Source organism: Geotrypetes seraphini, chromosome 11 (assembly GCF_902459505.1).
Source record: "Geotrypetes seraphini chromosome 11, aGeoSer1.1, whole genome shotgun sequence".
NCBI lineage: Eukaryota > Metazoa > Chordata > Amphibia > Gymnophiona > Dermophiidae > Geotrypetes > Geotrypetes seraphini.
Genome location: NC_047094.1, coordinates 68,939,327 through 68,954,593, shown reverse-complemented (window position 1 = coordinate 68,954,593; position 15,267 = coordinate 68,939,327). Strand labels below are relative to the sequence as shown.

The 15,267-nt window shown below is 44.5% G+C and overlaps 1 protein-coding gene across 1 annotated transcript in view; it reads right to left on the bottom strand.

Moving 5' to 3' along the window:
- GSK3A (glycogen synthase kinase 3 alpha) overlaps positions 1–15,267 on the bottom strand; it is a 164,751-nt gene that overhangs the window by 93,502 nt on the left and 55,982 nt on the right. Inside the window, exon 3 of the mRNA XM_033914413.1 lies at positions 9,454–9,537. Coding sequence (XP_033770304.1) covers positions 9,454–9,537 — 84 coding nt within the window. The remainder of the gene's footprint in view (positions 1–9,453; positions 9,538–15,267) is intronic.

Below are 15,267 nucleotides of genomic sequence, written 5' to 3'. Positions count from 1 at the left end.
CCAAGGTAGGCGGAGTTGCAATAGTCCAGTTGGGGTAGGACCATCATCTGAATGATCAGAGCAAAGTGGTATGGGTGGAAGTATGGTCTTGTGAGTCATAGTTGATGCATAGTGTAGATGGTCTTTTTCCGAAGGTTAGATATTTGTGGTTCCATCGTGAGAGTGTCGTCTAAGATGCAGCCTAGTACCTTGGTGGATTTTTCCATTATGAGAGTGATGCCTGATGAAAGAGTGAGGTTAGGTATGACATTCTGTTGTGCGGTGCGGAAACTAATGGCTTTGGTCTTAGTGGTGTTCAGTTTCAACTTGTTGTTTGTTGCCCAGGTTTGAATTTTATCTATATTGTTTGATATTTTTTCCAGCAATATTGGGATGGTTATTCATTATGGGGATGAGAAGGATAATGTCGTCGGTGTCGTCAGCATACGATAGTATAGTTTCATCTTCCATTTTGATGTGGCCCAGTAAGCTCATGAATAAATTGAAGAGGATTGGGGATAATGGGGAGCCTTGTGGGGACACCACAGAATGCCTTCCAAGGGTTGGAGTATGATTCTTGCCTTTTGACCATGTATACGCGATTTTGTAGGAAGTTACATTACATTAATGACTTCTATTCCGCCCTTACCTTGCAGTTCTGGGCGGATTACAAAAGAAACAGCTGGACATTTCCAGGAGTATTACAAGAAGATTGGAGATTACAAGAAGAATGGAGAATTACAATTAAGGTTTAGGATGTAGAAAAGATGATTGGGCTATTCCAGTAGATTTACAGTCTGTGAACCATTTCAGTACAGTTCCTGTTATTCCGATTTCCAAGAGTTTGGTTAGTAGTAATTGGTGGTCCATTGAGTCGAAGGCTGCGGAGATATCAAATTGAAGTAAAATGGCTTGATGACCCGAGCTTAGCAATTGTTTGATTTTAGTAATTAAAGTGATGAGAAAGAGCTCGGTGCTGTGCTGTTTTCGGAAGCCATATTGGGATGTATGAAGGCAGGAGTGTTGCTCTATGTATGAGGCTAGCTGCTTTCTGATGTGAGACTCGAGGATTTTAGTGAGGATTGGAATGCCAGCAATCGGTCTGTAGTTGGATGCTATGGAGAGGTCTGCTTGGGCTGTTTTCAGTATAGGGGTTAAGGCTATTTTACCCATTTCTTTGGGTAGATGCTCTTGGTTCAGGGAACTATTTAGCAGGTTAGTGAGCCAGTTAATGATATGATGTGGAGATGCTGAAAGAAGGTAAGGAGGACAGTTGTCAAGGGGACTGCTTCATAAGGCTAGTTTTGATATTAGCCTATTGGTATCAGGGAAGGAAAGGTTAGTGAATGAAGACCAGACGTGGTCTGCATTTCTGGGTTCTGGGACGAGTTTGATGAGGCTGTCTTGGCAACTTCCAATTGAACCAATTTGACTTTGTTGAGGAAGAAATCTGCAAGTTCTTGGGCTGAGATTTTGCTGGAGAAGGTTGCAGATGCTTGGTTTGAGGGGGGATGTCAGTTGCCGTACTAGGCGCAACAGTTTTTTGCTATCGGTTGTGTTACCTCCTATTTTACTGGTGTAGTAATTTTTCTTTGTTTCAGATATGTTGTCCTTATATTTGTTTATGGCTGCTCTCCATTGTGTCCTTTGTTCTAATGCCATGTTTTCCTCCATTTCCTCTCTAGATATCTGCATAGTTGTTTGTCTAGTCTTAAGGATTCCGTAAACCAGGGCGAATTTCGGTTTGGTTTTATTTTGCGCGGGTGGAGGGGGATACAGTATCTAGGGTTTTGGCTATGATTTTGTTCCAGTTGGTTATCACTGAGGTGGTGTTGTTCAAGGGGGAAGGGAGTGATTTTGACACTATGTTCCAGAAGAGATCAGGTCTTGTTTTCCTGCGGACTAGTCCAGCGTCTTTGGTGGCTTTGGAGTTTAGGTCTATCTCAGTTAGGTTTAGGTCGAATTCTAGGAGAAAGTTATCTGTCCACGGGACCATTTAGCCCTATTGACTATGTTAGGGGGGAGGATGCAAATAGATCTAGGGTATGGCCTTTTTCATGGGTGGGGCCTGCGGGTTTGATAGTGATTTGGCAGTCCTCAAGTAGAGTCTTGAGTTTAGTGACTTCTTTATTTTCTGCAGATTCAAGAGGTAGGTTGATATCACCAAGTATGATTAGGTTGTCATGTTGGCAAATGAGGTTTGTTATTATTTCTATCGATTTTGTGATGGAGTCTGAGTTAGTGCTAGGAGTTCTGTAGAGTAGGATTCCGACGTTCTTGTATGCGGGGTTGTGCTCACTTTCGAACTTGCAGGTGATGTATTCTAAGTCAGGTTGGGAGCTTGAGTTTGTTTCGGCAATGACATAGATGGCTGTCTTGTAACCAAGTTGATATTTTATATAGGTTCTGTTTGATGTGTTGAATTTAAGTACTGTAAGAAGGATCCAAGGTGTGAAGTAGTTGTATATAGGCACAGGCTGTAAAGCCTTTTGATTGAGCTAATGTTAGTAGGGGAGCCATAAAGATATTGACTAGTGCAGGAGCTAAGATTGAACCCTGAGGAACACCACAGGGTAATGTGAACAAGTTGGAAGATTGATTTTGAAAATGAACAACATATTGACTATCAAGGAGATAAGAAGTAAACAAAGTAAGGGCAGTGTCCATTAGGCTAAAATTACGAAGGCAAGTCAGAAGGATTGTATGGTCTACAGTGTCAAAAGTGGCAGTGTGTTTGAGAGAGGAGTAGTACTGATTTATGATGATCAAGGCGATATAAATAGTGGTAGTAAGGCCGATGAGAGATGTTTCAGTTGAGTGGTGTTGCCAGAAACCTGTTAGGAATGGATGTAGAGCATTTGTTTTTCTCAAGAAATCTGATAAAAGGGCAATTTTTGCAAAGAATTGTAGATTTGAAATAGGGAGATAGTAAGAACATTCAGTTTGGGGTTGTCTGGTGTTTAAGACAGATGCTTGTCAGCTTTCATAATTGAGGTACAATGCCTTGGGAGAGGCTATTGGATATCGTTGAGTGGGTGAAGGGTGCAAAAATATTTAAGAGACGTTTGAGGATGGAAGAGGGTATTGGATCATGGAGTGCTGTGGTGCGTCTCATTGAAGAGACAATTGTCTGAATTTCGAAGACAGTAGATAGGTTGGTGTTTGAAAGTGTAGTAGTGGGTAAACTAGTTGGGGGATTGAGATACGGTGGTGATGCAGGAGGTGATTGGGAGAGGAATTTAGTAATTGTGTTATTTTGGTGATAAATTATGCCAGTTCTTGAGCTGTAGGAGAGGAGGAGTTGTCTGTGTTTGAGACAGTAGATGTGAGAGTTTTGACTATTGAGTATAGTACTGAGGAATTTTTTGCCTGAGCTATTTGTCATGAACAGAATTGTTTTTTTGAAGACTGAACATAAGAACATAAGAAGTTGCCTCCGCTGAGGCAGACCATAGGTCCATCCTGCCCAGCGGTCCACTCCCGCGGTGGCCCATCAGGCCCATTGCCTGAGCAATGGTCTATACCTATCTATACCCCTCAATCCCTTTTTCTTCTAGGAATCTATCCAAACCTTCTTTGAAACCATTTAATGTTTTCTTGTCTACAACAGCCTCTGGAAGCGCGTTCCATGTATCCACCACCCTCTGAGTGAAAAAGAACTTCCTAGCATTTGTTCTAAACCTGTCCCCTTTCAATTTCTCTGAGTGCCCCCTTGTACTTGTGGTGCCCCTTAATTTGAAAAATCTGTCCCTGTCTACTTTTTCTATGCCCTTCAGGATCTTGAAGGTTTCTATCATGTCTCCTCTAAGTCTTCGCTTCTCCAGGGAGAAAAGTCCCAACTGCTTCAATCTTTCGGTGTATGGGAGATTTTCCATTCCCTTTATCAGTTTAGTTGCTCTTCTTTGTACTCCCTCAAGTACCGCCATGTCTTTCTTGAGATACGGTGACCAGTACTGGACACAGTACTCCAGATGCGGCCGTACCATTGCACGATACAGCGGCATGATGACTTCCTTCGTCCTGGTCGTAATACCCTTCTTAATGATACCCAACATTCTGTTTGCTTTCCTTGAGGCCGTGGCGCATTGCGCCGATGCCTTCAGTGTTGCGTCTACCATCACTCCCAGGTCTCTCTCCAGGTTACTGACCCCTAGTAGTGTTCCCCCCATTTTGTATGTGACCATCGGGTTCTTTTTTCCCACGTGCATGACCTTGCATTTCCCCACGTTGAAGCTCATCTGCCATTTTTCGGCCCACTTTTCCAGCTGCGTTAGATCCTTTTGGAGATCTTCGCAGTCTTCCCTGGTTTGAGCCCTGCTGTATAGTTTGGTGTCATCTGCAAATTTAATGACTTCATACTTGGTTCCCGCCTCTAGGTCGTTTATGTAGATATTGAACAGGAGCGGTCCCAGCACCGACCCCTGCGGAACTCCGCTCGTGACCCCTTTCCAGTCTGAGTAGTGGCCCTTTACGCCAACCCTCTGCTTCCTGTTTGCCAGCCAGTTTTTGATCCATCGGTGGATCTCCCCTTGTACCCCGTGGTTCCATATATTTTTAAGCAGTCTCTCGTGTGGTACCTTGTCGAAGGCTTTTTGGAAGTCAAGGTAAATGATGTCTATAGATTCCCCTTTATCCACCTGGCTGTTCACCCCCTCAAAGAAGTACAATAAGTTTGTGAGGCATGACCTACCCTTGCAGAAGCCATGTTGACTCGGTTTTAGCTGCCCATTTTTTTCGATGTGCTCACAGATGCTGTCTTTAATCAGTGCCTCCATCATCTTTCCCGGGACTGAGGTCAGGCTCACGGGCCTGTAGTTTCCCGGGTCTCCCCTTGCGCCCTTCTTGAAGATGGGCGTGACATTTGCTATTTTCCAATCCTCCGGGATCTCTCCGGTTTTTAAGGATAGGTTGCATATCTGTCGAAGTGGCTCCGCTATTTCGTCTTTTAGTTCCTTGAGTACCCTTGGGTGAATGCCGTCCGGACCTGGCGATTTGTCGCTCTTTAGTCTGTCAATCTGCTTGAGTACATCCTCTTGGCTTACCTCTAAATCGACCAGCTTATCGTCTTGGTCTCCTATTACGATCTCCTCGGGTTCCGGAATGTTGGTTATATTCTCCATCGTGAAGACTGACGTGAAGAACTCATTTAACCTGTCAGCTATCTCTTTCTCTTCTTTTACTACTCCCTTTCTGTCTCCATCGTCCAATGGTCCCACTTCTTCTCTCGCCGGTTGCTTCCCCTTGACGTATCTGAAGAACGACTTGAAGTTTGTTGCTTCCTCTGCTAGTCTCTCTTCGTATTCTCTCTTTGCTTTTCTAACCACTCGGTGACACTCCTTCTGGTGTTCTTTGTGCACTTTTTGGTTCTCCTCTGTTTGGTCTTTTTTCCATTTTCTGAACGATGCTTTCTTGTCGCTTATCGCCTTCTTCACCGCATTTGTTATCCACACTGGGTTTTTTGTTCTATTTTTTTTGCACCCTTTTCTGAACTTGGGGATGCATAGGTTTTGCGCTTCGTGCACAGTCTTCTTGAGTAAGGTCCAGGCTGTTTCTACGGATTCCGTCTTCCCTATGTTGCCTTTGAGTTTCTTTCCCACTATTTTCCTCATGGCATCATAATTTCCTTTTTTGAAGTTGAGTGCCGTCGTTGTGGTTCTTTTCCCCTTTGATGATCCAATTTCAAGCCTGCACTGGATCGTGTTGTGATCGCTGTTACCTAGCGGGGGTAATACCGCCACCTCCTTTGCTGGCCCCCCTAGTCTGTTGAAGATTAGGTCAAGAGTGGCATCGCCCCGTGTTGGTGCCATGACCAGTTGCTCCATGAAACAGTCTCTCATGACCTCTATGAATTTGGTCTCTCTTGCGCAGTTTGAGTGCCCAATACTCCAGTCTATCCCAGGATAGTTGAAGTCCCCCATCACCACCACATTTCCGCTTCTGCATACCTGCCTCAGTTCAGCCTCCAGCTCCTGGTCGATTTCTTCCGGTTGTCCAGGTGGGCGGTAGTACAGACCCAATTTAATGTCTGCCCCTGCTCCTCCCTGTAGCTTAACCCATAGTGATTCCAAGCCATCCTCCCGTACTGTTGTTTCCATCCTGGCTGATGGTATGGAGTCTTTTATGTACAGCGCTATTCCTCCACCCTTTTTATGTGTCCTGTCTCTCCTGTATAGTTTGTACCCTGGTATGGCCACATCCCATTGATTGTCCTCAGTCCACCACGTTTCTGTGACTCCAATTATGTCTAGGTCCTTATTGCTGGCAGTGATTTCCAGTTCTCCCATTTTGGCCCTCAGGCTCCTAGCATTTGTGTATAGGCGGATCAATATTCCTTAGCTTTAGTTGTAAAAAGATCATGTAAGACAGGTGTTTTTCTGTGATGCCAATGACTTTCCAAACGAGTGAACTTGCTTTTTAAAAAAAGTCATAGTTTGGGGGAGTACCAGGGATCTGATTTCTTGGATGCAAAAGGAAGCGTGGGGTTTTTTTTGGTGCAATTGTATCCAATAAGGTGTGTAAAGCCCAATTCCATTTTTGGGTTTGCTCATGCAGGGTTAGGGTAGAAAAGGAGTTGAGGTGCAGAATAAAGTGGAATGTTATTGCTTCTTGGGTAAAATATGAGGAGAGATTTAAAACAGAGGCCAAAGCTAATAAGAACTTTCTCACATGCATTAAAATCAGAAAACCTGCAAAGGAATCTGCTGAGTTATTGATGGCCAGGAGAATAAATGAGGCACTCAGGGAGAATACAACTTCAGTCTTTACTGTGAAGAATTCTAGGGATATACATACACAAAAACATTCCTTGGAGGTGATGCTTCAGATGAAGCTGGAAGAAATTACGAGAGCAAACTGACAAACTAGAATACCATTTGTATAATATTTTATATCTATTTTCAACCACTATTGAGACCTTTAGTAGTTGCTGGAATGTTTTCTCCCATATCTTTGTCTCAGAATGTTTTCCAAATCTTGCTCTTATATGTTTAGCATTTTATAGGTGAGGGACAATCGCTCGTGGACAAATGAGCTCAGACAAATGCACGCAGGACGTCAGCGCACTGGATTAAAAGTTAAATTTAAAGCGCTATGAGGGGGGTGGGGGGAACCCCCACACTTTACTTAGAAGTATTGGCGCTGCCGTTGGAGGATTGGGGGAATCCCCCCATTACAGAGGAAAGTGTAGTTTTTCCCTGTTTTAGGGAAAAATTAGTCTCCTCTCTAAGGGGGGGGGTCCCCCTACCCACCCCCCAATGGCAGCGCCAACACTACTAAGATTGGTTTTGAAAATGAACGTTGGATGGGAAGACACCAGCATGCATGTGGTTTAAGCGGTCCTAAAGATTTAATGGACAGTACACTTTTAACTGCCATGCTGGGTTATGTGGATGATGTAAAGAGGAGGGGTTCTCCCCCACCCCACCCCTGAGTGCTTTAAATTTAACTTTTAATCCGGCATGCAGATGTCCTGTGCGCATTTGTCTGAGCTCATTTGTCCATGCGCGATTGTCCCGCGTGCTTTAGTCCCATCACCATGAGTAAGACAAGATAGAGCTTCATTATTTCCTGTCTGAAGCTAACTCCAGGAGAGTTTCTTAAATTTCCAATTTAGAGACAGGCTTTTATTTAAAGTAAAGCTCTTACTTGCCTATAATGAAACATCTCATTCCTTGCTAATCCATATTTTTCTACCATTCCCTCAAAGCTTAGTATTTTGCCCTCTTCTTCTAGCCATCTTAGTGTATACAGTCCCATGCCTGCTCATCTTTTATAAGGGGTGTTCAATAATTTATCTACCCGAGTATGAAAGAAAGTAGCAAGTGTGCTGAAACAATTCTGTGGATGTTGTGACATGTCTCAAGATTACTCATGCACAGTTGCAGCTCAGTACAAGTCTAACATTCCAAGAGACAGGATGTCAGGAGAAGATCTGGACTGGAGCACCATTCAGTGATAAAATTTCTCACAAAAGAAAGGAAAAAGCCAAAGGAGATCCATGAATGAATGATAGCAGTTTATAATGAATATGCTCCATCATCCTACAAAGTAAAAATTTGGAGCAAGCAGTTTAAGTAGGGTAGAGAGGCCACTGAAGATGAACCTCACACTGGACAGATCCTGAAGGGCATAGAAAAAGTAGACAAGGACAGATTTTTCAAATTATGGGGAACCACAAGTACAAGGGGGCACTCGGAGAAATTGAAAGGGGACAGGTTTAGGACAAACGCCAGGAAGTTCTTCTTCACCCAGAGGGTGGTGGATACATGGAAGGCACTTCCGGAGGCTGTGATAGGCAGAAACACGTTACAGGGCTTCAAAGAAGGTTTGGATAGGTTCCTAGAGGACAAAGGGATTGAGGGGTACAGATAGGAGTAGAGGCAGGTTATAGGGATAGGAGTAAGAGGTAAGTTATAGAAATAGTCAGGGATCACTGCTCAGGCAATAGGCCTGAAGGGCCGCCACTGGAGCGGACCGCTGGGTGAGATGAACCTCTGGTCTTCCTCAGTGGAGGCAACTTCTTATGTTCATAACAATTTTCAAAAACAAACAAACAAAAAAATCAGTTCTTATCTGAATAATCTTCTTTCTTATAGATGTGTCTAGTAGTCCTGAATGCTAGGGTTAAGCATCTGAACCCACAAGTTGCTCGCAGAATGATATCATTCATCTTTCAACTCCACCGCCTTCCCAGAAGGCTTCCTCCTGCCCCCTCAGTTTCTACAAAAGCAGTCAAAAGTACTAGGGGATACACCAAAAAAACTAAACAAACACCAGATTTCAAAACATAGTAGATGACGGCAGATAAAGACCTGAATGGACCATCCAGTCTACCCAACCTGATTCAATGTAATTTTTTTTTTTTTCTTAACTATTTCTGGGCAAGAATCCAAAGCTTTACCCAGTACTGTGCTTGGGCTCCAACAGCTGAAATCTCCGTCAAAGCTCACTCCAGCCCATCCATACCCTCCCAGCCATTGAAGCCCTCCCCAGCCCATCCTCAACCAAAGGCCATATACAGACACATATCGTGCAAGATATTAGAAAAAGCATTTTTTGCTCAACAAGCAATCAAGCTGTAGAATTTAATGACCTTTAGCAGAGCTGGATTTAAAGGGGCATGGACAGGTTTCTGAAGAAAAAGGCCATAAATGAGATGAAAGACATTGATAGGTGGTATATAAATAAATTAATTAATTAATTAATTTTATCCCAGGAAGTGGGCTGGGTACTAACCTGATTACCCAGACTGGCCACAATCAGAAACAAAATGCTGACTTCAATGGACTTCTAGTCTGACCCAGCACACCTCATCTTATGTTCTTATGTAAGGCATGAGATAGCAGAAGATACACATATGATAAAGATCAAGAAAAGCCATGGCAGAACTAGCAGAGTGCTCAACATGACCTGGATAGAAAGTAAGAGATAGTGGAGAACAAGCATGTGCTGAGAAGAGAGACTTTTCCCTCTGACCTTATCTCCACTGGAGTAAAAGAAATACCGCAGTCGCACGATATTACAGTGATCCAATTTCCTCATAATCTGTAGCTCTCGATTCTAGAGAAAGAAAACAGAATGATATCAGTGGCATTCACAATCAAAGCTATACATTCAAATATCATCCTTTGCATGTGTTCCCATCCCACATCGCCTCCTCAGTAATGACTACTGACACCTCCTGCTGTCTTGAGGGGTGTGTCAGAGACACTGCATGACAGTCCACCCTAAGGAAAGGAAACAGAAGGTGCTCTGAGAGGGTCAGCACAAGAACATAATTATGATAGCATGTAAAGACAGCAAAGCCCATATACTTTTCCCAGTGCATCACTATAAAACCTACTTGACCATAGACTCTTTAATAGCTACAAATATTTTAAGCTTTTCCCACGCTGACTTGAATTTTTTTCCCATTTACTCACAGCTCTGTCTGAGAAAAAAATATTACCTTATGGTGTACCTAAGCCTCACCTCTGAAACATCCTTTCAGTTGAAAAATACTTGCTTCAAATGCTTAAAAAGGTATAAATGAATAAGAATGGATAAATAAGGTCTTACCTGCTAATTTTCTTTCCTGTAATCCCACCAGACCAGTCTAGAACCTATGGGTTGTGGCTGTTGATCAGCAAATAGAGAGAAAGAAAAAAAAAAAAAAAAAGTACCACCACATTGTGCAGCTTTAAAAGCTCAGTATTCCAAATGACAATGCAATGGACCATATGTTTTCCATTTTGCTTGGGTTGTTGAATTAATACTGTATTTTCATGCATATAAGCAGCGGCTAATACTAATTTTTACATTCTGACTAGAGGAGTTGTGGCCAATACAAGCATGCGGTTTAAACATGTTCCTGTTTACATAAATATGCAGTGGACCACGCGATGTGAAGTTTATCACAATACAACAGCACAGCAAAAATTGTATGTAAATTTTACACTCGATTAAATCGCACTATTAAACCAAAAGGTTTAGCAGTAAGCTTGGTTCTTGTGTACATGTACAGACAAAAAAAGGTAGTATCAGCACACACTGGTGCCTATTCTGCATAGGGTCACCATATGTCCAGGAACACCTAGACATGCTCTCTTTTTCAAGGACTGTCCGTGTGTCAGGTTTTCTTTTTTTCAAATGGAGGAGTCTGCCAGGTTTAGCTGGCTCTCCCACCTACCCCCTTCCCCAGTCACTGCAATTTTAAATTTTTGGATAGTTGCCAAAGGCAATGAGGAGAGCTTGCTGTCGTTGGTCTGCCCCGGAAGTCCCCAAAGGGACCAAGAAAGATTCACTAATCAGATCCAACAGACCCTAACAAACCTCCGCACAGACTGCACAAGCTTACCACTCCACCTGCTGGAGACTGAGAACAGGTGGAGTTGCTGAAAAAGGTAGAACAATAGAGGTTATGCTCTCTTTGAAACAGTCAAAAGGGCTGAGGAGCCTTAGGAACAGCAGATGGTTGAGGCTTTTGCTGGTGTTTCTGTGGGTGCTTCCTCTTCACAGGCTGCCGGATGGGGGGAGCCTGTTTCCGGGAGTAACGCCACTGGTAGATCAGCGGCGGGCGTGATTGACGAGGAGGAGCAGGCCTGGACTTCGGACGCAGGATGGACTGGAATGACTTCTCATGGTCCGAGCGCTTCTTGGTTACCGCCTCGATGGACTCATCAAAGAGGTCAGTGCCAGCGCATGGAACATTGGCAAGCCTGTCCTGGAGGTTGGGGTCCATGTCAATTGTCCTCAGCCACGCCAGCCGGCGCACAGCCACCGAACATGCTGCGGCCCGAACCGCGAGCTCGAAGGCATCGTAAGAGGACTGCATAAGCTGCACCCGGAGCTGGGATAACGAAGCCAGCGCCTCCTGGTACTCAAATTATTGTAATAGGGACTGCACAGCCCACTTCTACTGAAGCCAAAAGTCAATGTTTCAGTCTCCACCTGCTGGCAGAGGTGTGTAAATCCATCCGTTTCTGTGCCGGTCTGGAGGGACTCTAAAGAACAGAAAGTTGCTGCAGAGAGGCAGCTTCTAGGGCAAGCCAATGGTAGCAAGCTCCCCTCACTGTCGCCATTGGCTGCCTGAAGAATCAAAATTGCAACAGCCAGGGAGGAGGTAGGTGGGGGAGTCAGGAGCTGGTGAGAGAGGTCGTGAGGGGAGGCAACATCTGAGGTTGGAGGAGGGAGGGCTGAAGAATCAACATCAGGAGGGGAAGGGAGAGGGCTGGAGAAAGCATTATGAAAAGGAAAAGTACTGGGGAAAAGAGTATAGTGCTGGATGGAAGGGAAGAGACAGAACAGCAGAAGAGGAGGTGGAAGGAAAGAAAGAAAGAGAAGGCAGCAAGAAAGAAACATGCACAGGAGAGGGGGGCTGGAAGGAGAGAGAAGCACCCATGGGGAGGAGGAAGAGAGAGGGAAGCACTAAAAAGGTACAGATGATGGGAAGGGTGACCAAAGAAATGCATAAAAGGTGAGGGGCACTGGTGAGCTGTATGTCCTCTATGTCTTTACAAATATGGTAACCCTAATTCTGCACCTAAATATGCATGCTTTCACTTTTGATCAGACATGTATATGTTTGTTGCTTACTATCTGCATTATGTGTAAATATTTTTATTAAGATTTGAAAACTATCTGCATTTAAAACCTACAATTTGAAGTCATCTGTACCACACAGTAACACTCACATTTAAGCATTTGGTTCTCACTAATGTGCACACATGCCCAAGGGGCAGCTAATACACTGCTGTGGCTTATGCAAAGGTACATTTACACAAAGACAGAAAAACCACGGTTTATACTAGGGTGCAGCTTATATGCATGAATATTTGGTACCACTCATAAAATATTACAGGTTAAAAATTTTGAAAAGTTAGAACCCCCCCTCCCCTCCCCCCCCGAACCACTATTTACGATAAGTGCTAAAATGGTTTTTAATAACTGGAAATATACTAGGGTTGGCCTCTGGATTGGTCTGTTGAGACTAAAAGAAAGAAAATTAATAGATAAAATTTTTCCTTCCTTAGAGTCCTAACCGGACCAGTCTAGAATTTGTGGGATGTAAAGTAGTTCCCAAGATGGGTGGGGCTCAAATATCCCTGCCAAAATAATTTCAGTCCCAAGTATAGTACATTGCTGTGTTCCTACCTGGAGCAGACAATGCTTTGTAAATGTAAAAAGGAATGACTGTATCATTGGTCTGCAGGTGTAACTTAAGTATCACTGCCCTTGAAGTTAACACATCTCTGGTAACATAGTAACATAGTAGATGACGGCAGATAAAGACCCGAATGGTCCATCCAGTCTGCCCAACCTGATTCAATTTTTCAAACCTTAGGGTCACTTCTCTTTGAAATTAAATATATATGTAAATAAAAAATCTCAGCTATGGGCAGTGAAAGTTTTAGAAATTGGTTTACCGTACCTGAAACTAGAAGCCAGCTTAAGCTGAAAAAAAGGCATAGGGGGGTCTATATGTACGGAGAGAGGGAGACAAACAGCAAAGCACAAATTTTCAGCTTCCATCAAAAACACATGGTCATTTTTGGCTGAAATAGAAGTTTGGCCAAAACCAAAACTGGGTAGAAAGAGAGAAATTTGGGGTCAGTTTTAACACTATAAGAAAACAAAATTCACTCGGTCTCTACCTGAACCCTGCAAAGAAAAAAAAAAAAAATCATCCTTGGAAATTGGTTGGATACTTCAATGTACTTCTAAAGTATATAATGGACATGGAAAAAGTGAAAAGATTTGATCTTCTTGAAATGAGGACAATACCTTTGGAAGAAAGGAAATACAGTAATTGCTTTATTTTCCTGCTTACACAAACCGGAGAAAGAGATCTGTGCATGTTAAAACCTGTAACTCAAAATCTTCCTAAACGAGGGAACAGAAACCAAGAACAACTACATAAAAGATTCTACCAAGATGCTCCTTAAAGCGGGAGGGGGTATCCAAAGGACAGAAGTCTCAGTGCCTTAAGCGGCAGAATCAAACACACTCAGAGGACACAAAGAGGATACTTAGCGTCCCACCTTAGAGAAGACGCAAAAGGTGTGGATGAAATACTCAAGAATCTTTCAGGCAGCCTTGAAAGCAGGATAAAGTTGCAACTTGAACTTAACCCCAAGCTATTTTCACTTGGATTCTGACCTGAAGAAAGGTTTGAGTAAATAATATAACAGAGGGTTATATTATATAACAGAGGCCTAGCAGGACCATCATCTGTCTTGCCGAGATGGAAGGGCGAGAGGACACTGAATGGCAGAGGTGAAGAGCCTCCATGAGTGGGGGAGGGAAGAACACTCAGAGTTGGGTAGTATCCAGGATCGCCCCGATGAAGGGGGGAGTCTGGGAGGGCTGTAAGTGGGATTTTGGGAAGTTTATCTCGAATCCCAGATGTTGTAATAACCAAATTGTCTTCTGGGTCGCGAGGGCGACTCCCTGAGATGTGGAATCCTTGATGAGCCAGTCGTCCAGGTAAGGAAACACCTGGAGGCCTTGGTTCCTGAGTGCTGCGGCTACCACTACCAGGCACTTAGTGAAGACTCTGGGGGATGAGGCCAGGCCGAAGGGAAGCACTCGGTATTGAAGATGAAGATGTCCCACCCGGAATCTGAGGAATCGGCGTGAGGCCGAATGAATGGGAATGTGAGTGTAGGCCTCCTTCAGGTCCAGAGAGCATAACCAGTCGTTCTGCTCGATGAGGGGATACAGGGATGCCAAGGTCAACATGCGAAACTTTACTCTGACCAGAAACTTGTTGAGCACCCTGAGGTCCAAATTGGGTCGCAGATCACCGGTCTTCTTCGGGACAAGGAAGTACCGGGAGTAAAACCCCTTGTTCTGTTGGTCCCGAAGGACCAGTTCGACAGCTCCGAGCTGCAGCAAGGCCTGGGCTTCCCGGAGAAGAAGGATGGTCTGCGTCAAGTTGGAAAGATACTCTCTTGGAGGATGTTCCGGAGGAACCTGGTGGAATTGAAGGGAGTATCCCTCCTTGACGATGGAGAGGACCCAGAGGTCAGTGGTGATAGTTGTCCATCGATGGAAAAAATGGTGGAGGCGACCTCCGATAGGTGGAGTTGCTGAAAAAGGTAGAACAATAGAGGTTATGCTCTCTTTGAAACAGTCAAAAGGGCTGAGGAGCCTTAGGAACAGCAGATGGTTGAGGCTTTTGCTGGTGTTTCTGTGGGTGCTTCCTCTTCACAGGCTGCCGGATGGGGGGAGCCTGTTTCCGGGAGTAACGCCACTGGTAGATCAGCGGCGGGCGTGATTGACGAGGAGGAGCAGGCCTGGACTTCGGACGCAGGATGGACTGGAATGACTTCTCATGGTCCGAGCGCTTCTTGGTTACCGCCTCGATGGACTCATCAAAGAGGTCAGTGCCAGCGCATGGAACATTGGCAAGCCTGTCCTGGAGGTTGGGGTCCATGTCAATTGTCCTCAGCCACGCCAGCCGGCGCACAGCCACCGAACATGCTGCGGCCCGAACCGCGAGCTCGAAGGCATCGTAAGAGGACTGCATAAGCTGCACCCGGAGCTGGAATAACGAAGCCAGCGCCTCCTGGTACTCAAATTATGCCCTAGGATCCACATAGGGCATGAACTTCTGGAGTATGGACAAAAGGAACTCCAAATATGTTGTGAAGTGGAAGTTTTAATTCAGGACTCTCGAAGCCATCATGGAGTTCTGGTAAACTCTCCTGCCGAACCGATCCATGGTCTTTCCCTCTCTACCAGGTGGGACGGAGGCGTAGACCTGGGAGGGATGGGACCGCTTCAGTGAGGACTCCACTAGCAGGGATT